Source organism: Salmo salar, chromosome ssa09 (assembly GCF_905237065.1).
Source record: "Salmo salar chromosome ssa09, Ssal_v3.1, whole genome shotgun sequence".
In the NCBI taxonomy this organism is placed as follows: domain Eukaryota; kingdom Metazoa; phylum Chordata; class Actinopteri; order Salmoniformes; family Salmonidae; genus Salmo; species Salmo salar.
Window position 1 is genome coordinate 133,409,796 of NC_059450.1, and position 22,467 is coordinate 133,432,262.

General features: G+C 41.2%; 2 protein-coding genes and 1 pseudogene across 3 annotated transcripts; 2 read left to right on the forward strand and 1 right to left on the reverse strand.

Annotated features, from left to right (window-relative positions):
- The first annotated feature begins 81 nt into the window (after nt 1–81).
- Nucleotides 82–3,632, forward strand: LOC106613007 (52 kDa repressor of the inhibitor of the protein kinase). The gene is made up of 5 exons (XM_014214814.2): nt 82–376; nt 814–934; nt 1,092–1,199; nt 1,362–1,398; nt 1,494–3,632. Exons 1-5 carry the CDS (start codon nt 288–290, stop codon nt 3,389–3,391), a joined length of 2,253 nt encoding a protein of 750 aa, XP_014070289.1. The 5' UTR covers nt 82–287; the 3' UTR covers nt 3,392–3,632.
- Nucleotides 3,633–8,417: 4,785 nt separating this feature from the next.
- LOC106613005 (diacylglycerol O-acyltransferase 2-like) lies at nt 8,418–12,186 on the reverse strand (annotated as a pseudogene).
- A 3,050-nt stretch (nt 12,187–15,236) lies between these two features.
- LOC106613004 (microtubule-associated protein 6 homolog) lies at nt 15,237–21,175 on the forward strand. 2 transcript variants are annotated; one of them, XM_014214813.2, is made up of 4 exons: nt 15,237–16,492; nt 17,635–17,860; nt 18,371–18,419; nt 19,231–21,175. In XM_014214813.2, the coding sequence occupies exons 1-3, from the start codon at nt 15,744–15,746 to the stop codon at nt 18,413–18,415; spliced, it is 1,020 nt and encodes a 339-aa protein (XP_014070288.1). In that variant the 5' UTR covers nt 15,237–15,743; the 3' UTR covers nt 18,416–18,419; nt 19,231–21,175. The 2 variants fall into 2 exon arrangements, with proteins under 2 accessions (XP_014070288.1, XP_014070287.1); XM_014214812.2 differs by lacking the exon at nt 18,371–18,419 and having other exon boundaries at nt 15,240–16,492.
- The last annotated feature ends 1,292 nt before the right edge of the window (nt 21,176–22,467 follow it).

Consider the following 22,467-nt stretch of genomic DNA (forward strand, 5'->3'; position numbering starts at 1 on the left):
ATGTAAATGTGTAATTGTTGTTAGTTAGAGCTGATCCTGGATCTGTGCGCAGAGATAACACAAATGAGCACGTGACAAGACATCATTGTGACGTACATTGTTTGTTGAACGGAAGCCGTTCGGTTTCCTCTTTCTCAAATCCTCCAGGCCACGCTTAGCACTGTTGCGCGCCTTTTAGGTTAATTTCAAAGTAACAGGTAGCTAGCTTGTCTAATATACATTATTCAAACGCAAAGCATATGTCTGAATACTAAATTCATTTGAAATTGAATAAACGTTTATGCACAATGCCCAATTTTTGCGCGGCTCCAAATTGTACCAGGAAGAGCACGCAATCCGATTTGGCTTTTTTCAGGTTTCCAAGAGATCCAGAAAGGTATGACAACATCTGACCGTCACAATATGAACCCCTACCTTTCTCGGGGAGTAACCAGTTATACGATAGCTTGCTAAATTTAGCTATGTTGTGTTCAGTAGCACGCTAGTCATCATAGCTAACTTTCATATGTGGGAAATAGCTAGCTAGCCAGCCAAGTGGTGTGTGTGGTTTACAGTGCTGACATTCGCCTGTCACTGAGTTGTACAGATAAGTTAGCCCCCATGGCATTTGTGATGTAGATCCATCGTACCTCTAGTGAAACTTTGGGACATATATACATATATATATATTAGGTACCACCCCAGCACTAACACACCTAAATAGTAAATTAATCATCGTCTTCAGTCTGGACCATGATTCTTTAAAACGAATAGTTTACAGATAACTAGGCCAATAAAAATTCCAACTAACCCCTCCTATTCTGGTTTGTTCAGATGTAGGCTCTGGGTTGAGAACTGTCGCCGGGCGGATCTGGAGGCGAAAACATCAGACCAACTCAATAAACACTACAGACTGTGTGCCAAACACTTTGACCCGGCTATGGTTTGTAAAACAGTAAGTGCATGTCAAACCACAAAGGTCTTTGTTTGAAACATGTCTACCTCACTGAACAATCTGTCTTTTTAGAGATGATCATAATCTTACATTTGAGAGGTTTTGAGCTGTGTTTTGATTTTGAATAACTTGTTTTGTCTTCATTATTGTTTTTCAGAGCCCTTACAGAACAGTACTGAAGGATACTGCTATTCCAACCATATTTGATTTAACAAGCCACCTCAAAAATCCTCATAGCAGACATCGCAAGCGGATCAAAGAATTGGTATAATATCGCTTCTTTTTTTACTAGAACTTTATATCCTTGTGTTGCTTCAAAAAGGAACATTTCTGTTAACTACTACTGGCTATATTTCTGTAGGTCTGTTTTCAATGTAATAGTTAACATAGTTACATTGTCTTATGTTTCAAATAATTGTTTTAACAGACTGAAGAAGACATAAGGAGAATTAAAGAGAGAAGATGTAAGTTTAATTGTTTTTATTTAAAAGTTTTGTTGTATCCATACACCTGTTAAACATGAGCTTATGTCGAATTTCATTTTTTTGTGTCCTTGCAGTGGCATCCTCCATTGAACAGCTCCACTCAAAGAAAGACATTGAGGCAACTGAGGGTCAAGATGCCGCTGAGGAGGAAATCAAGCTGTCCCCAGAGGAGAAGGAGTTCCGAGATTACCTGAGGTCTCTGTTTGAGATTGTTTTCATGCTAGGAAAGCAGAACATCCCATTGGAGACCAATGTCCCAGAAGGACTGGAGAGAGATCCCAGTAATTTCCAGGCCTTACTGGAGTACCGCATTAATGCTGGAGATGAGGCTCTGAGGAGACGGTTTGAGGCCACAGCAGTGAATGTGGAGTACCTCTCCACGGCCCAGCAGAGCCAGCTCCTAGACGTCTGTGAGGGCACTGTCAGAGAGGAGATCCTCATGGAGGTGAGAGAGAGTCGCTTCTTCTCACTGGTCACAGGGGACCTGGTGGAGTTCGCTGGGGAGAGACACCTGCCTCTCTTTCTGCGGTTTGTAGATCAGTCCAACACTCTCAGGGAGGAGTTCTTGGACTTTCTGCCGTTCGAGGGGGACGAGGCCTCACTGGTGGAGAGGCTGGAGACCCAAGTGACAGACGGGTGGGGGCTGAGGATGGAGGACTGCCGTGGCCAGGCCCATGTAGCCACTGGCACCTTTGCCACTAAGATGAAAGCTGTGGCAGTCGGACTGATGGGAAAGTACCCCATGGCAATGCACACGCCTTGTTCCACCTGCGCACTGAATATACACCTGGCCAACAGCCTTCCCTTCCCCAGTGTTCAGGTTGTCATGGCAACCCTGAGAAAGATTGGCATCTTCTTTAAGCAGTCTCCATCCTTGCAGGCTGAGCTGGAGAAGGCCATCTCTGTTTACCACCAGGGAAATTATGAGAAGGCAACCGAGCTGAAGGAGGCCTGCAGCTCTAACTGGACAGTGCAGCACAATGTGTTTGAACTGACTGTGGACCTGCTCGAGTCCCTCCTGCTGTGCATGGACTGCATTCGGGACAATGAGAACGTAAAATTCCCTGACGCTATGACTGGGGTCGCCTACTCGATCGCAGAGACCTTGGCTGACTTTGAGTTTGTTGTCACCTTGGTCATCCTGAAAAATGCTCTTTCTTTCACACGAGCCTTCGGCAAAAACCTGCAAGGGGAGGCCCTTGATGTGTTCTTCGCTGCCAACAGTCTAACAGCTGTCCTGCATTCTCTGAATGAAGTCTTCGACAACATCGAGGTCTACCATGAGTTTTGGTTTGAGGAGGCTGTGAATCTGGCGGGTACCATGGAGATCCCGGTGAAGGTGCCTCGTCTGTTCCTCCGGAAGCACCGATCGCCCGACCCAGGCGAGATCCCGCCAGAGACTTACTTCAAGGAGTATGTGACGGTCCCGGTGATCCGCGGCATCATCGATGAAGTGGACGACATCTTCTCCCAGAGCAACCTCAAAGCCCTCAAGTGCCTGTCACTGGTCCCTGCCATCATGGGCCAGATGAAGTTCAACACCTCAGAGGAGAACCATGCAGATGTGTACCGCAAGGACCTCCCCAACCCAGACACGCTGCCCGCTGAGCTGCATTGCTGGAAGATTAAATGGAAGCACCGGAGCAAGGAGGTCCGCCTGCCCTCCACCATCCACGAGACACTTCAGCTGTCGGACGTCAAGTTCTTCCCCAACGTCAACTGCTTCCTGAAGGTCCTGACCACCCTACCTGTCCTGATGCTGGAGGACAGCGGCAGCTCTGAGACATCCAGGAAACGCCTGCAGACTTATCTCAGTGACACACCTATCAAACACAGGTGCAAGAGTCTGGCCGTGCTCCACATAAACTCTCATGTTAAGCATGACCTGGATGTCATGGTTGACAAATACTGCAGACTGTACCCCGAGGATGAGCCTGAACCCGAGCCTGAGATCAGCACTGTGGTGATATAGCATATTAAGTTTGAACTTTTTTCCGTATAAAGGGGACGAAATCCAATTACAATTACATTCAAATGATGTCTCCCTGTTGTATTTTAGCTTAAGTCTTTGATAGTTTCATGAAAATTGTAACTGTAAAGTCTGAGTAAAATATTACCTCTAGACAAGGTTTTTTGGGCATAAATGTGTAACATTTTGATAATTAATATTGCTCTGTACCTGAAGAATATTGCCATTAAACATTTTTTAAATATTTTTTTTGTTCTAATTAAATGCCACCTGGTGTCTTTAATAATACTGCTCTTTATTTTATGTGAATTCGTCATATACATTTATGTTGATTTAGGAGTATAGGCAATTAACTATAGGCTACCACTATAATTTGAGGGTAAATATGTATTTGTCACCATTATTTGCAAGTCTGTTTTATGACACCTTTACAAAAAAGGTTATACCATTTCCCTCCTTTATGCTACAAGCACAAGTCTACCAGTTACTGTGACCTGCCCATGACCTCGTGCAGAGGAGGGAAGATGATACCAAGATACTATAATCCTATACTGTTGCAATTTTACTGTAGGCTACGTTATTACTATGACGTCCGAGTTTTGTCTTGAAATTATTTGGGAAAGTCCACAAGAGGGCAGTCCAATCTCAAAAGTTGCAAAGTAGATATCGTCATCCCGAAAGAGAGCCATAAACTTAGTAATTCCGCTATTGTTCGTTGGACAAAACCACAGATACAACAATGAGACAGATATTTCACTGGATGTATAAATGTGAAGCATCCGCTTGTCGTTTCCACACACTAGCTTGCTATTCAATGGAGTTCCCACCATAAATCCAGAGAATGCCAGACTTTGATGACAAAGTTTGATGACAAAATTTGCCCACAAAGGACCACCGCACCACCTTCACAAGGTGAGTCCAATAATGTGTTGTATGCTGCTGCATAAATGATGTCATATGTCAGGAAGATATGTATACTGTAGCTAAGAAAGTAGTACTAAGTGTATGTCGTATACTAAGCTGTTAGTAGCCCATGTGCCTCACCCTAATAATTTGGTCTATTTTCACCAACGCGGTATTGTACACACATCATTCGTGGTGTTTGTGTACTTGTTTGGTACAGCTTTGACAGTGCTACTGATAGTAGGGGTGGCGCTTGGCTTGCAGGTGCAATTTCAGAACACACAACATTCTATAATAGAATTGTGTTATTTGATGTGTCAAATTAAAAGCTTATTTAACGAGTCAAATAATGTTTATATGATGTGTATCTTTTTTGACACGCAAAGACCCAAAAGCCATTCAATGTGCCTCCCCCTAATAATTTGGTCTATTTTCACCTCTTAATTTCAGCTACTGTTCTAACTTGGTGGTGCACATGTAGCCTATAACCTGTTTTAGAGAAATGTAATCATCGAATATTGTAAGAGCTTTCATTGTCTGTTTAAATTCCCACTTTATTTATCCTACAGTTCTGACTTGTTGTACAGGGAGTACACTATAAGAACAGCCCATGTTCTGAATTCTGTCGCTGTACATTTCAAAACTGCTGAACAAATAGTTTTATTGACTATCTCCGTCGTTGCTCGCTCATGAATGTCTTAATTGAAATTACGGATTGCCTCTTATCCTCTTGTCGTCCCCTTATGCCATAGTTTGTACATCTCAATTGTCAATAGAAATCACATTTGTTTAAGCAAGTCAGCCATATCAGCTATGTTTTTTTAAAAGGCAGTAAATGAGGCTGAATGAACTGTTTCGCTGCCAGACAAGGCTCAGCTGAAAGCCAGGTGTAGCAGTGGTAAGATGTTGGGACTACTGTTGGGACTCTGCTGTTGGGACAGCTTTATGTAGGCCCTAACAGTTTGTGGGCACCGTTTGTCACCGTTATAGTGCAATTAATGTATTGTTCAGTGTTGTGTAGTGGATTTGCTGGCACGCATCCCACTTTTTTTTGTTGCCCCACCAAGATTTACATGCTAAAATTGCCACTGGACGTCACAGAGTCAATTGCTGCTACAATGGGTCTACCTGGGGGAGGAGACACTTGTTTGTGTAATTTAGAAACTGTATAAAAAGTTGGTATCTTAGGAAATTTCACATATAGAAATTCACATTATTTTTTGGTGATTTGTCCTGATTCCAAATAGATTTCCACTGTGGATATCAAATCAAACTTTATTTGCCACATGCCCCTGAATACAATACGTGTAGACTTTACCATGAAATACTTACTTACAAGCCCTTAACCAACAGTGCAGTTCAAGAAGTAGAAAATATTTACCAAGTAGGCAAAAAATAAATAATAATAATAACACAATAAGAATAACAATAATGAGGCTATATACAGGGGGCGCAGGTACTGAGTCAGTGTGCAGGGGTACAGGCAAGTTGAGGTAATCTGTATGTAGGTGGGGGCGAAGTGACTAAGCATAGGTAACAAACAAACAGCGAGTAGCAGCAGTGTACAGGTGGTGGGGGGGTTATCAATTGTTCAGCAGTCTAATGGCTTGGGGGTAGAAGCTGTTGAGGAGCCTTTTGGTCCAAGACTTGGCACTCCGGTACCGCTTGCCGGATATGATATTATGCTGGAATTCTAGGGTAGGGTCATGATTCAGTTTGTGATAGAAGTCACCTTTAGATAGTTGTTGGCAACATTCATTCACATAGTCACATTTGTTTTGTATGCAAATTCCTCCTCCTTTGTTAATTTTTTTTCATGATAATTGAAGGATCTGATTGTAAGTCCTTAAGAGCCATTCTCTCGTCTCTACTCAGGTTATCATAGGATTTGTGTTTCTGTTTGTCTTTCAGTCTGTCACCTACATCATTTTCAACAATCCTGCAGAAGGTTTCTACGGATGCATTGCGTTTGGGGGAGGTATGAATTAACTTTTTGTGGTTCTCTCAGAGTTGTCAGGTACCTCAGCTTGGTTGATGGCTCCATCTCCTGCTTGGCTCACAGTGGGGCAGGTAAGTCTATTGATTAACATGGTAGACCTATGTGTATATCTCACTGAGGATGACATTTCAAGTGGAGTCATGTAAGTTTCACTCTTATTAAAGAACTCACACAATCTCAGATTACAGAAAACTTAAAAAGATCTATATGGAGGTCAAAGTCATTAATGTATGTAGTACAGTTGAAGTTGGAAGTTTACGTACACCTTAGCCGAATACATTTAAACTCAGTTTTTCACAATTCCTGACATTTAATCCGAGTAAAAATTCCATGTCTTAGGTCAGTTAGGATCACCACTTTATTTTAAGAATGTAAAATGTCAGAATAATAGTAGAGAGAATGATTTATTTCAGCTTTTATTTCTTTCATCACATTACATTCCCAGTGGGTCAGAAGTTTACATACACTCAATTAGTATTTGGTAGCATCGCCTTTAAATTGTTTAACTTGGGTCAAACGTTTCGGGTAGCCTTCCACAAGCCTCCCAAAATAAGTTGGGTGAATTTTGGCCCATTCCTCCTGACAGAGCTGGTGTAACTGAGTCAGGTTTGTAGGCCTCCTCCTCGTACTCGCGTTTTCAGTTCTGCCGACAAATTTTCTATAGTATTGAGGTCAGGGCTTTGCGATGACCACTCCAATACCTTGACTTTGTTGTCCTTAAGCCATTTTGCCACAACTTTGGAAGTATGCTTGGGGTCATTGCCCATTTGGAAGACCATCAACCAAGCTTTAACTTCCTGACTGATGTCTTGAGATATTGCTTCAATATATCCACATAATTTTCCTCCCTCATGATGCCATCTATTTTGTGAAGTGCACTAGTCCCTCCTGCAGCAAAGCACCCCCACAACATGATGATGCCACAAAAATGACTTGTGTCATGCTCAAAGTAGATATCCTAACCGACTTGGCAAAGCTATAGTTTGTTAACAAGAAGTTTGTGGAGTGGTTGAAAAACGAGTTTTAATGACTCCAACCTTAGTGTATGTAAACTTCCGACTTCAACTGTAGGTACAAATGATAACCAATGTAATACTAGAAAAAAGGCAAGAGACATGAGGGCATAGGTAATGGTACAAATTGGAAATGTATGTGCCGTATTTTAAATAATCATGCCAATATACATAGCATGCTTGTCACACTTATCTTCGTCTTCTGACGATATTGCGAAATCGTCGTCTGAAAAGGTAGACCAAAACGCAGCAGGCATGCGGTTGTTCATTTTGAACATTTAATTAAATCAAAACGACCACAAAACAACAAACAAGAAAACGAACAATAAACTGACAGTCTGCAAAGCACAAGGCTAACACAGAACAATCACCCACAAATAACAAACACAAACACACCCTAATATATGGGACTCTCAATCAAAGGCAGATAGACAACACCTGCCTTCAACTGAGAGTCCCAACCCCAATTAACCAAACATAGAAACAGACGTACTAGACTAAACATAGAATACCTGAAAACCAAACAGTGCCCAAAAACCCCGGAATACTTCAACCAAATGCCCCTTCAACAAAACACACCACCCCAAACCACATAAAACGAATACCCTCTGCCACGTCCTGACCAAACTACAATACCAATTAACCTTATACTGGCCAGGACGTGACAATGCTAATAATATATTCTACAGCAGGTTGTATAATCTTTCATTTATTGATTCACTTTCAAGATTAGGTGTCAACCCAACTTTATGATACTACTATAAAGTATTTTGTTTTTTCCACATTTTGATTGTTTAGCTGTAAAATCCAGAAAATTAGAACAACAACAATTACAGAGTGAATGGCTCAAAGGCATCAGTTCTTTACAATGAACAAACAAAGATACCAAATGTTTTACAGGCATATGTAATGTTTGAGAAGCAACTGAAAGTCAATATGGTGACATACTGTATCTTGTTAAGCTGTGGTAACAAACACATTACTCCTTCAACAGATGCACATGTGGATGGATGAAGGGCTGGGGACCACTGCACTGACTGACAGGCAGATTCAGGGCTTTCAGTGAGGGCTTAGTGATTCAAACTATGATCAATAACACCAGAGGGCACCAATGACAAATCATGGCCTTCATACTTTATTATCGTTTTAAAGAAGGAATAAAACATGTAATGTGACGACAGTTGAATGTTTTTCGTGTTCTGTGCCCTTCTAAAATAAAGGGGGGAATGTTATAGTGTGTATATGTTTTATTAAAACCTACATTCTTATCACTGTTTTGTGAACAGATCGTCACAGATTATGATAATGTGGAAGCTACATCTTGAGTGTCTATTGACCTCACTTGTTCTTATGTGGAAAAATGTGAGGACAAGTGAATTTAGATAAATAGTGTCTCTCTGAACAATATCTTTAAATATACACACTGAACCACTGAATAGTTATATTAAAACATACAAGCAACTAATAATACATGATATTGCATGCCTGCTTGATATACAATATTTTACAAAAGGTTTGAATAGCTGGGATACATTGGTTCGTTCACTGTAGTGAAAAGTCAAGATGCCCCCGTGTGGCCATGCAAGTGACTTGTTAAGACAAATACAGAAAGACTTGTTAAGACAAATACAGAAAGACTTGTTAAGACAAATACAGAAAGACTTGTTAAGACAAATACAGAAAGACTTAAGACAAATACAGAAAGACTTGTTAAGACAAATACAGAAAGACTTAAGACAAATACAGAAAGACTTGTTAAGACAAATACAGAAATGATTTGACATCTATATATATATTGCAGACATGCTCTCTCTGCAATATATATATAGAAAGTGCCCAGAAAACAACCCAGTTCTGATTTAAAAAAATGAATGTTATGGATTTAAAATACACATTATCTGTTTTATTTTCATCAGCAGAACCAGAAATTGAAGAAATATGCTGAATTGAATGTGATGACAGCAATAATGCATACAATGTGTTACAGCAGGCTATGGATCCAGACAGAAAACAACAATCTTACCCCCAGGACACTTTACCTAGTGATTATCCTAGAAAAGAACCGGCAGCATCTATTGTGTTTCTGTCTGTCTTGACAGGTAGCCTTTGATCTGTGAGATGGTTCCTTTAGTTACAGCTTCAGTCATAATGTACAAGGCTTATCTGGAGCAGCCAATGAGTAGTGCTTGCGTCTGACCCGGCCAGGGTATGACCACTCCTCAGTGAATCACCAGAACATCCTCCTCCCTCAGCTCAAAGTGGGTCTTGTGCTTGTCAAAGAGTTGTGTAAGGGAGCTCATGCACATGGTGTGGTAATGATCCACTTCTTCTTGGCTGGGTGAACTGATCTTGGGCATCTCCATGGGTTTTCCAACTGAAAGGCAAAATCATTTTCTCAGTGTTACTCACCCTAAAATAGATCAAATGTACTTGAATTCTACATTAGATCCAAGGCCATTCTCCACATACATACCTTAATGGGGTAAGAAAAAAAAATGTAAGTTTGCATTTGTTTTAGAGGAACATAAATTACTAAGAAATGACATGGTCAAATGGTAATTACATAGTAATAACATATCAATAACTTTACACAAGACCCGCTAGTATTTCTAGGGAACATGGTAAGCTTACCAACTGAGCGAATGTGTTTGGAGAAGGGGACCAGGCCCCAAGTGTCAGGGGAGAAGAGGCCCCGGCCCTGAAACACACAGGGGGCAAAGCCCAGGATCTTCTGTAGCCTCCTCTGGATCAGCCTCCACCACGATCCCTCATTCAGTATCAGCTGCTTATACACATCATTCTCTACAAATGAGTACACAGGCACCAGGTCAGCCCTGGTAGACAATAACACAATAAGACACAACACAACATAGTCAGTCTCACCTCCAGTTGATTAGTTTGACAGTCTGTTCAAAGTGTATCTCCTTGAATCAATGTAGCTTTCTGGTGTGGATTGTTTGTGTTTACCATGGGGACTCACCCTTGTTGCAAAGCCAGTTTCACAAAGCCATTCCGGTTCTTTAGTGTCATACAATGAACTCCTAGAGTACAGTCCAAAGATTCAGCTGCCCCTCCAACAGTAATAACGACTGCATTCCCTGTCCCCATTACACGACAGAATGAACTCCAGAGTGGTGCGATTCACAGGACAAACCCCTGAAGATTAATAATGAATCACTCTTTTTAGGAGCAACATTTACAGAACTACTCAATCATATCTATAAATTAAACCTTTACTGTCCTTGGAGGGAAATTAATCTACAATGTATGTCCATGTTAAGAACAATCACTCATTGTTTTTAGTATGGGTTGAGACTAACCAGAGACCAGTGTCCTCACCTGCAGACATCAGGTACTCTCTGACTAATGGCATGTGGAAGTTCCCAGCCAGGGTAGCCACACATGGTGTTATTCCAGGCTGAAAAACCATTGGCCTCTGTTGCAAAGTTACAAAGTGCTCCAATTCCATGTGGGTGGTAGCCAAGGATATAGTTTCGATTGGGCAACAAGTTGTGAGTCTTGATAAGCTGAAATCACAAGATTGTTAAATATGAGACTCAACATTGAAATTATACTAAATAGCATATATTGGCTTGAACAACAGTTCATTTGCCCTTGGAATGTGACAAATCAGTGTGCAGTTACTATCACTCACTCGGACAGGGAAGTAGTCTTGGTAGTAGGTCCACGCTGTCCAGTTCCTTACCCACGAGAACCTTCGGCCAGCTAGGAGTCAACACACCATATCATCAACAAAAAGCTACAGTAAGTCTGAAGAACAACCAGTGCCCTACTCCAACTGTATTCTCTGAAGGGCTGTAATGTAGCTTTGCCTTGTTTGTGTGTGTTCCAGTCATAGAAGAGCCAGATGGTACATGAGGCTGTGACCCACCAGTAGTTAGTCCAGAGGAGGTACTGCATCACCACAGAGCATATAGGGCCTGGTCCAACACAGACGCCAGGGAATGAAACACAGATTTATTTTGCGTTGACAAACATCCTATTGTCCTTTAAAATCTGTAAAAATACAAAAGAGTATACAAATAAGCACACAAGTTTAGAGAATCATATATTACTATTTGTGCTGTGCCATAGCCAGTTAGAGGTTGTGCAACCCATTAAGACCATGGTGCCATGTTTATGCCCTCTAGTACGCAACAGTTTTTCAAGAAACCCAATAAAAGGCTGCATTTATATGCTATACATAAATAGAAACCAAAAATCCAGTGCTTCAGCCATTTGACAGTGAAGTGTTTAGAGCTCATCAGGGAATCTCACCCATAATAAGGAAGGAGACGATGGACTGCATGACAGAGAAGACCTGGACCTGCTTCTCCAGCCTGGGCCACCAGGCCCAGCGCACAGAGCAGGGACTGCAGGGCCGACAGGAGGATGGAGCCAGTGCCTGGAACACATCACATTAGGATTGGTTAAGTTAAATGTCAACCCTTTGCTACTTAAAATGCAATCATATTCTATTCACATGACCTTGAAAACTACACAAAATATGTAACCAATATTCAACAATATTCAAGAAATCAATAAAATGTCATTAAGAATGAAGATACTGGAATGGATTTATTGCACCCCGTAAAAATTATCTTACCTCGCAGGACACTGGTGTATGCCACAAGTATTGTCTTAATAACCACAATATTGAACATAGAAAGCCAAAAATGTTAGCCGTCAACGGGCAATAAAACTAGAGATCTCTATTACAACCCATGACATCAGTGCTCTCTCACACTCGGTTGAGCAAGTTTATACACCTCAAGGAAGGGGCGACAGTGTGAAGGATGCTGGGATTGTCACAGAGAGCATTGTGTACTCTCTTTATTAGCAGGGGACATCTGAACATTGTCCTTGTATATTATCTGTTCCATTATGTCAAAATCCCCACCTGGGCTATGTTGCCTCTGTTTAGTCATATTACATGCCATTTATAAGCTACATAAGCAAGCATCCTGGTCTCATAGACTAGGCGTAACATAGTATATGTAAATCTGGGACACTCAAATTAGTGTGGTATGTTAAGTTTGGTATGGTTACATAAGACAGACGGTTAGTTAAGGCAGAAATGAAAGTAGGGTGGTTGGTCAGGGTGAATGAGTGGTCGAATAACGCGAACATCTAGCAACCCAAAGGTTGCGAGTTTGAACTTCATCATGTAATTTGTAATATATAATACGAAAGGGGTGATGGACATCCACATATTAATACATAACTTAATATGAAACGTAATATCATACTAAATGATGAAGTGTTGTGTATTTACGTACAGAATAAAACAAAATTCTCTGAGACCAGGTTGAAGCAAGGGATGAATTGGGTGTCAATGATGATTGTCAACTAATAAAGGAAATGTGTCCGATAGCAAAATCAAACAGAAAGGTAAATTTATTTTTTCTTTGATTGAACAAATGTGTTTTCCCTAAGCAATCAGCCCATGGATCATGGCGTCAAAATCGAAATGAACAGATACACAAGCTGGGAAAATCCAATGGTAGTCATGGGGTGAAAGATTCCATTTCAGTGCTTTGAGACAACGTGTCTCATAGACTGTCCTTGGTTCATAACAGCTACTGTAACAGCTAACAGCATGTCTTTGTTTTGCAATGATCCTGTAATCTTAACATTTTTGTTTAATAAAGGAAACCTTGACCCCACATTGAAACCAATGAATGAATCATGGTGAAAATAAACATGAACATGTATCTTGCATACTGTACATATTTATAAGGAGTCTTCTGTGAATCAAGTATAATAAAATAAATATTGCCAACTGAATTATATTGGCAATGTTTCCTTACTTAATGTACAGATTGAAACAGATCACTATGAGCAAAGACAGGTAGGCTATCCATCAATGACACTTTTAGTCTCATTTATGGAGACAAAATGCCTAAATGCATTATAAGCCGCATATTTGCTTATTCGATAACGTTCCCACATGATATGAAACCTAAAACAATTGTGCAATTTACCCGTTCACAAAGCCTATAATTGATGATACTTTGTATCTCTCAGCCACATGTAAATGTTTTGAATAATGCCCTGGTTGTTCCAACTGTTTGTAGCTTTTTCAATCCCTCTGTGTTTCTGTGTTTGTTCCCAGCGGTGTCTCTGCGACTGATATTTGTGACCTTTACATACTCAATAAAGTAGGACTACTCACACTGAATCACACCCCAATACCCTCAAGCACCATAGGTCTACTTATAATTACTCAGTATTGATGCTACACTATATATACAAAGGTATGTGGACACCCCTTTGAATTAGTGCATTCGGCTATTTCAGCCACACCCAGTGTTGACAGGTGTTTAAAATCGAGCAGCTATGCAATCTCCATAGACAAACATTCGCAGTAGAATGGTCTTACTGAAGAGCTCAGTGATTTTCAACGTGGCACCGTTATAGGATCCCACCTTTCCAACAAGTCAGTTTGTCAAATTTCTGCCCTGCTAGAGCTGTAAGTGCTGGGTATTGTGAAGTGTAAACGTCTAGGAGCAACAACGACTGAGCAGCAAAGTGGAAGGCCACACAAGTTCACAGAAGGGGACTGCTGAGTGCTGAACTGCATAGTGCTTAAAAATAGTCTGTCCTCACTACTGAGTTCCAAACTGCCTCTGGAAGCAACATCAGCACAAGAACTGTTCGCCGGAGCTTCATGAAATCTGGAAGTCTGACAGACGAATCTGGGAACCCTACCTGCCCCAATGCATAGTGCTAACTTTAAAGTTTGGTGGAGGAGGAATAATGGTATGGGGCTGTTTTTCAAGGTTTGTGCTAGGCCCCGTAGTTCCGGTGAAGGGAAATCTTAACACTGCAGAATACAATGACATTCTAGATGATTCTGTGCTTCCAACTTTGTGGCAGCAGTTTGTGGAAGGCCCTTTCCTGTTTCAGCATGACAATGCCCCCGTGCACAAAGCGATGCCCATACAGAAATGATTCAGTGTGGAAGAACTTGACTGGCCTGCACAGAGGCCTGACCTCAACCACATCAAACACCTTTGGGATGAATTGGAACACAGACTGCGAGTCAGGCCTAATCGCCCAACATCAGTGCCCGACCTCACTAATGCTCTTGTGGCTGAATAGCAGCAAGTCCCCACAGAAATGTTCAAACATCTAGTGGAAAGTCTTCCCTGAAGAGTGGAGGCTGTTATAGCAGCAAAGGGGGGACCAACTCCATATTAATGCCCATGATTTTGGAATGAGATGTTCGATGAGCAGATGTCCACATACTTTTTGTCATGTACTGTATTGAACTAAAGCCTACTCACAGAGCTTTAGGCTATAGACATACAGGTAACTGCCAAAATAACGTAAATACCAACATAAAGTGTCTTAATTGGGTGTTGGTGCACCATGAGCCAGAACAGCTTCAATTCACCTTGGCATAGAGTGTCTGGAACACTATTGGAGGGATACGACAGTATTCTTCCAAGAGAAATTCCATCATTTGGTGTTTGTTGATGGAGGTGGAAAACGCTGCCTTAGACACTGCTCCAGAATCTCACATACTGTAAGTGTTCAATTGGGTTATGATCTGGTGACTGAGATGGCCATGACATATGGTTTACATAATGTTCATGCTCATCAAACCATTCAATGACCCCTCATGCCCTGGGGATGGGGGCATTGTCATCTTATGGGGGCATAGCCATGGTAGCCAAAACAATGTTCTGCCAAACATTTTTATACATGACCCTTAGCATGATGGGATGTTAATTGCTTAATTAAGACAGGAACCACACCTGTGTGAAAGCACCTGATTTTAATATACTTTGTATCACTCATACTTACGTGTTTCCATTATTTTGGCAGTTACCTGTACATCTCCCATCATACATTCTATTCTATAGTTTGTGAGGGCAGAGGTAAGCTATACTGTACACTAGACCGAGGTCGACCGTGTCTGTACATCATCCACGGGAAAAGGAGGGTTAACCAGGCAGCGTCTCCTCCCTCTTTAAGGCCTAGACGTGACCGACCCAGGTGACAGTTCACAATGCAGACCCAGGGCATCTTCTGAGGTTTTACGAAACGTAGCGGGGTGGGGTCGCTCTGATGCGCAACCAGAAAGCCGATCCAGACCGCGAATGCAATGTGCTCCACACAGCAAATCTAGTCTATTTCAACTTAAATTATTTTAGCCGTGCAGAACTAGTAGCCTACAAACGACTTCGCTAATTTGTATTATAAGGCTCTTACATTTCTTACCATCTAGCAAGCATCGTAGGATTTCTGAAAAAAATGAGATATAGGTAGACAAGTACATTTTCCTGACTGGACAGAATTTGAGTGGGTGCAGGGAGCATCATTTCCCAGTCTCCAGTCCGTGAGTAGGACGTTCTTTCGGGACTCTCATCAGTAGCCTAACAATTTGATTCAGATTTGAAGTACATAGGTTATTCTATCTCCATCGTTGATTATGGCATGGCCGTGCATCACACGGGCTTGCTGCATTAACCGCTTCTGGAGTGAATTAGACAAAGCAGACATCGCCGTGCCTCTGGTTTTCACGAAATATTCGGATGTGGCCGAGGTGCAACACCTCCATCCTCAGCCTCCATCTAGACAGACGAGGACCGGACCTATCACCATAGAAACCCAACCTTCTCACAGTGAACCGGCGGCGGTGGCGGCCAAGGCACCGCCCGCGACTGGTGCCGCATCAGGAAAACATGGCTGTAGTGCGTCTGTGATGCGCCAGGATTTCAGGGAATGGAAAGATATACGCCCGGAGCCCAGCTACAAACCCAAGAATGAATATCACCCCTCGGCGACTCCTTTCAACAACGTAACCCAGTATCAGAAGGATTATAAACCATGGCCTGTCCCGAAAAAGGGAGACCACCCCTGGATCCCCAAACCCAGCCCCACCGCCTCCTCCGGTGCCCAAGAAGGAGGCGTAGGGACCAAATTGGAGCATGCAGCCACAGAGCCCGAGAGCGGTGTGGAGAAGAGTGAAATTGAAGAAAAGGTGCAAGAGAAAGAATCCATAGAGAGGAAAAAGAAACCAGTGAAGAAGGAGAAGACTGTAGAGAAGAAAGTGAGTGCCAAAACGGAGGGACTGCCACCAGCAGGAGCCACTGTGGAGGGGAAAGGAAGGGCAGCAGCAGACGCGCTGAACAGACAGATAAAACAGGTCGTCTCAACTGGCACTGGCAGCTCTTATAGGTGACGATCTGATTACTGTGGGACTATGTATTTTCATTGAATGTTTATTATTGAATTACTTTATGTGCACATTTTCTGCCTCTGAAATATATTTTTTCACAGTTGAAATACAGTATATCAACCATAAATTAAACATGGAATGTAGGCCACAATGAACTTTATTGTGGAGCCCCAAATTATTTAATAAGGCATAACACAATATTTTGTGTTGCTTAGCCAATACCCAATGTACAATTAATAATTACACAACATCTTAATATAGCATTACAGTAACTACCTAAATACATGCATCAATTGTTAATCAATTGTATTTAAATGTTGGTAAGAGAAGAACATATTGTGCACAACTTTTAAATACAATTGATTAACAATTGATGCATGTATTTAGGTAGTTACTGTACTAGCAGTAGCAAAGCCAAGATGCATGTAGCCTTCAGTCTATTGACAATAAAGTGCACATAATCCCTACTGGGCTTTATAATCTACTCAAGAAAGCCAACGCTGCCTCTCCATCATGAACTGTCTGATTCTTTCTAGATTAATCTTACATGGTTTTTTTTGTTTGATATTTGATATAACATATGTTCTCTCATTTCAGTGTCCTGTGATCATGATGATCGGACTAATGTTGTCATAGGTAGCTGCTGCAGCATTGATTGTCCCCAGTTTAATCCTCCTCTATTACCAGATCAATACAGTAGCACATCATGTCAGGGCCAAGGCAGTAAAGGAGCTCTGGATATAATCATGTCTACTGTTCTCAACATATCCCTAAGGCCTCTCTGGGGGGGCTCTCCCTTTGTTTCTCTCATTTTTGACTGCAAGGTCAATTAGTTTTTGTGTAAAATGTGGAGCGAGTTTTGAAGCTGTCGTCTGTGTGTAAAAGTAAGCAGAAGCTCTGTGTTGTAGTTACTGTAATGGGGAGTAAAGTGACTAACGAGTCATACTACACTCCCAGTGTACACTTTGGCTGTAGATGTCATTTTGGTCAATTTCCTCCCACCAATTTTTGGGCAACAGCAATGTTTGTTTGGGATTCATAATAAGGCTAAGTGATTTGTTTTATGATTAATTAATACAGTGGCATCTAGAAAAAACAACAGTGGAACTAATGCTGAGTTTGCTGATTCATTGTTTTTCAGGAATGAGTTCAAGGCGTACAAAGACGTGAAGCCAGTGAAGTTAACCAAGCCCCAGTCTCAGTACAAACCTCCTCTGGATGAGAAGGACAAGACCAGCCTGGAGACCAGCTACAGCGCCACCTACAAGGGGGAGCAGACCAAGGTGCAGCCCACTGACAACAAGCTACTGGAGCGCAGGAGGATACGCAGCCTGTACAACGAGCCGGGCGGCAAGGAGACCACCAAGGTGAGCCCACATCAACATGCATGTGACACTGAACACTAACTATTTTATGTTAAAATGTGTATCTAATTGCACAGAATACATGTTCAATTTAGAGTTTTCCAACCTGTTGCTGTGACGGGCCAATTCCTGTTTATGTATTTATGTCTCATTGAAAATTAAGATAATGCAAATTACACTTCCAACTGCATTAGTTCTTCTGGACATGGTTGTTTTCATGTATATGTTCTCCTTCAAGCAATATACTATTTTGATTTAGATGCTACAATAATAACGATTGAGATCATCACTGTAACCTGTTCCATGGTCCTAATTACTTTGTAAAGTTGTACAGCATACAATCCCAGAGGAACTGTCTAAACTACAAAATGAAGATAAGCATTAGCACATCACAAAACTAATGTAATCAATCAAGGTTAATTAAATCTCCACGTGCATGTTTGTGCGTGGTAGGAAAGTCTCATGTGTCTGCATGCTGTGTTTATATGGCCCCTCCCTCTCTCACTCTTGTAGGATTGTTCTGAGACTGAGAGCAGCTCTATTCTAGATCTGCTGTAGTCAGGTGTGTTGTCAATTTCTTCTGGAAGGCATGGAGGTTAACCTCAGATTAACTCACGCCTTGATTAATGCACCTTAACCAACAGGACTAGGGTCACATTAGCCACCAAACTGACAGATAATTCAATCCTTCTGTAAAGCTGTCAGCCACATCTTCAGAGTTTGGAATGCCTCTCTCAAGACCACCAAGAGAGCTTGGATTCATTAAATGAATGTATTGTTTTGCATGACATTTCAACTCTCAGTCCTTTGGTTTGATTGGTGTCAGAAGAGGCACTTCATACAAAAAGCAAACATCACAATTTTCTTGAAAAAAAAAAAATGTTGAATATGACCAAAAATATAGTCTCGTCCCAGGGAAATAGAATAAGATTGTGCATATTAAGTTAGTTGTTCATATACTAACCCCAACTTTATACTGTAAGTTTGTATTTTAGACACAACCTTTGTGTTGTGAAATTCGTTTTTCTAAACAGAGATTTTGTTCCAATGGACACAAGTGGCTTTCTTTCATTGTAAGTGCACTAACCACGCATTGCAAATATTACCAGCAAGATGATGACATTTGCTATTTTATTTTTATTTGATGTTAGTAACAGGATGGTATGTATTGCATGCTCATAATAAAGATTTACTGTAACATTTCCAGGAAATGAATTACCTTAGAGATTCATGAGCTCTTTGTATTATTGTATCATACAGTATCATTGCAAAGATGATACTGAAACCTGGACTGGTGACATTTTGGCTGCATAGTTTACATCCAGTTTTAGGAGGATGTCAATTACAAAATGCCCTCGTCTCTGCCCCTATAGGTGGACAAGACAAAAACCAAACCAAAAAAGACACCAACAACAACGAGCAAAATGGTGAAAAAGGCGAAAGAGAAGACCATCGCTGGTGCACTGTCAACCAAGAAGAAAACCTCCACGAGTACCAAACCAGACGAGTCCAAGCCAGAAGGAGGTGTTATCTCGAAGAAGAGCAAAGAGATAAGCAATAGACTGGCTGAGGCAAAAAAGTAAAAACAAAACATCTCTGCACTACTTCATTTTGGGAATTAAAGGCTGCCTAATGAATTAGAGAACTCTCATCCATTTGGTCTATCTCCTTCTCTTTGTCTTTTCCTTCATGTTCCTCATCTCTGTGTATACTCACTAGATGTGGAGCTTTTAAGTTGACAGTTTGACATCTTCACCATGCTCTTGTTTAACTATAATACTTTGTGTGTGTGTGTGTGTGTGTGTGTGTGTGTGTGTGTGTGTGTGTGCGTGTGCGCGCGCGTGTGTGCACTTCCTCTCTCTGTTAAAACTTCAGCACCTTTTTTATTATTATTTTGTTGCATTTGTCAAACCTTTGTAGAAAGGCTGATTAACCATTCTAAAACAGAGAGCCATTGATACGCAGTATGTGGCTCTTAAACGGCCGTTGAAGGCAGTGAGAGGTTGAGCTTTTCTTTCTGACTACCTATCATCATACTGATGATGGGTTCTCTATGGTTCTTTTTTTTCCATCTCTTAGACGGCATTGACTATGTGGTCTCTGCAGATATAACATCTTAACTACTGTAGCGTTTCCTGGTTACAGGGACTCCGCTCTTTGGACCAAGATTTCATTTAATATTTCATCATATTCAGGAGGATATCTGGTTTCATAAATTTGGTTGCTAAGAAACCAATTGAACTGTAATGTAATTGCTACAGCTTGCATGCAAGGCCCTATTTGTGGTCGTATAGTAGCATTCTAGTATCCTATTCTCACGGTCACAATCTAGCTTGTAATTGAAATCATTCATGAGAAATCAAAGGGGGCAAACCATTTCCAGAATTACTGCATGTGTACTCATAGTCTGATCTCATACCATAAGTGTCTACACAAACAAACAAGAAAACTGTCACTGACATACAGTACAAAAGATGGCACTTAGTATTCTAGTGCCTATTGAAACTGTTATGTCAACCCACAAGCTTTGTAGTTTTGCCCTTCACACACATGGTTCTACTGCCTTCTTCAATGTGAGAACCACTTTGTCCACTTTCCAGTTATTTGATACAGTATGAAAACTGATTTATTTCTGATAATATACCCCTCTTTAATGATATGTCGTTATCTATTACAAAGCTGTGACGCTATTGGTGTGCAAAACCATGTATAATGTAAAAAATGAGCATACGTATGATATAGGACATAGGAGAACCTACTGTATTTACTCAATCACCTCCACCTTCTTCAATGGGCTCAGTAGTTAGGTGTAGAAAGATAAAGAGGGGGCCAGGATAAGAAGATCAAAACCGCTTTTTGGAACATGCAGCTGTCTGTCTGGAACCATTGATATCACATCTATTCACAGTGAGTGCTACTCTGAAATCATCTCACCCTGTCTCTCTTATGTCTGTGCACCTGCAGTCCGCCAGTGTGTTACAGTATGTGGCAGTCCTCCCATATCCTGCTGTGTGTCTGCTACTGTCTATTGTACCCCCATACCACCCTGTTCTCTAGTGCCTGTCAGGGTTCGGTGTGTTAGACCTCCGCAGCCCACCAGCTCCTAGCGCCTGCCCCCCAGTACAGTAACTAACGTGCTGAGCACACCACACCTTGGTGCTATTACTCTCTCATCTATATGCTGTCAGTTTGATGCGAATGTACTCAAACCGTGTGAAATGAAGACAATAGGATGTCATATACTGCAGACGTGTTGTGATTGTGTGCTTGTATTCTCAGCTTGCTCTGAATGAACTAATTAAAAATGTTGAAGCAGAATCTGAATGTTGTGACTTATTATCATGATACAGTATTAGTTAATGCACCTCTCTTGAAGTCTTGAACTGGCCCATAGACACTCTCTCAGACTCCTTCAGAAGAGGTATTAGTGATTTTCATTACGCTACATTGAAAAACATATTGGAAAATGAGATTGAAAAACATATTGGAAAATGAGGGCACCAAAACTGCCTTTTTTTATTTTAGTGGACATTAAAGATTCAGGGAAATTATGTAAGGTCCAGCGAAGATGGTTTGGTTGCTTTGTTATTTCCTATTGGGTGGTAAAATAAAGTGTTTGTTATGGCAATGGCATTCACGTTCTGTCAAATTACAATTATTTAATCATGTAAGCATAAAGTACAACTTCAATAAAAATGCTTTACAATTTGTAAAACAAGGAACACTTCCCACTATTGCTAAATGAGGAACAGAAAACCATCATCAGGAATTAGTTCTGAGATATAAATGGCCCCATCAACAAGATGTCAACAAATGATTTTGCTTCCCACAAACAAAAGGTGCCCTCAGACAACTGCAGCTATAAAATGGAAACAGTAATTGATTGCTTTCCTAGCCAATCCAATGAAGGACTGAACACATGCAGTGTCTGTTGTTTGTCTGTGATTCAGTCATCCTAATGTAAAACCTCCTGAATAATTGAGTTGTTATGGGCCACTATTTGGAGAGCGAGCTCTATGAAATATTTAATGGAGGAGCAAAGATGGCAGTGGAACTGCCTAATGCAGAATCCCCTGTTTGGCCAGAAGTATCTTCACGCACATAGCTCGCCATACTGTAGACCTTTTACAAGAATAAAGGTGATGTTTAATTATTTGAATCTACATTCACCAGGTCCACGCTTAAAAGTCTAGCTGACTTTGTATCTCCCATTGGGTAAAAAGTAAAACATTAGTGCTACGTCTTCAAACGGATATGATGAGACACTTCTTCTTCCTTTACCTTTTGTAAAGAACAAGGTGATTCAGGTAACCAATGTAGACACTCCCACAGGCTGCAGCTATTTAACTGAGAGACTGGACTCAGTGGAGACATGAGACCTATTAATGAATAATGAGCGAATCAGGAAAGGACTCTGATCTGGAGTGACAGACTTCTCCTGTCTGGGAGTTAATACCCAGGGAACATCAGTCTGTCTGCCCCAGAGAAGTCTAGCCTATCAGGACTGCTACTGTTGCCATGTGACCAGTCAAGACCCCACCAGTATAATCATTTTATTTATTTATTTCACCTTTATTTAACCAGGTAGGCAAGTTGAGAACAAGTTCTCA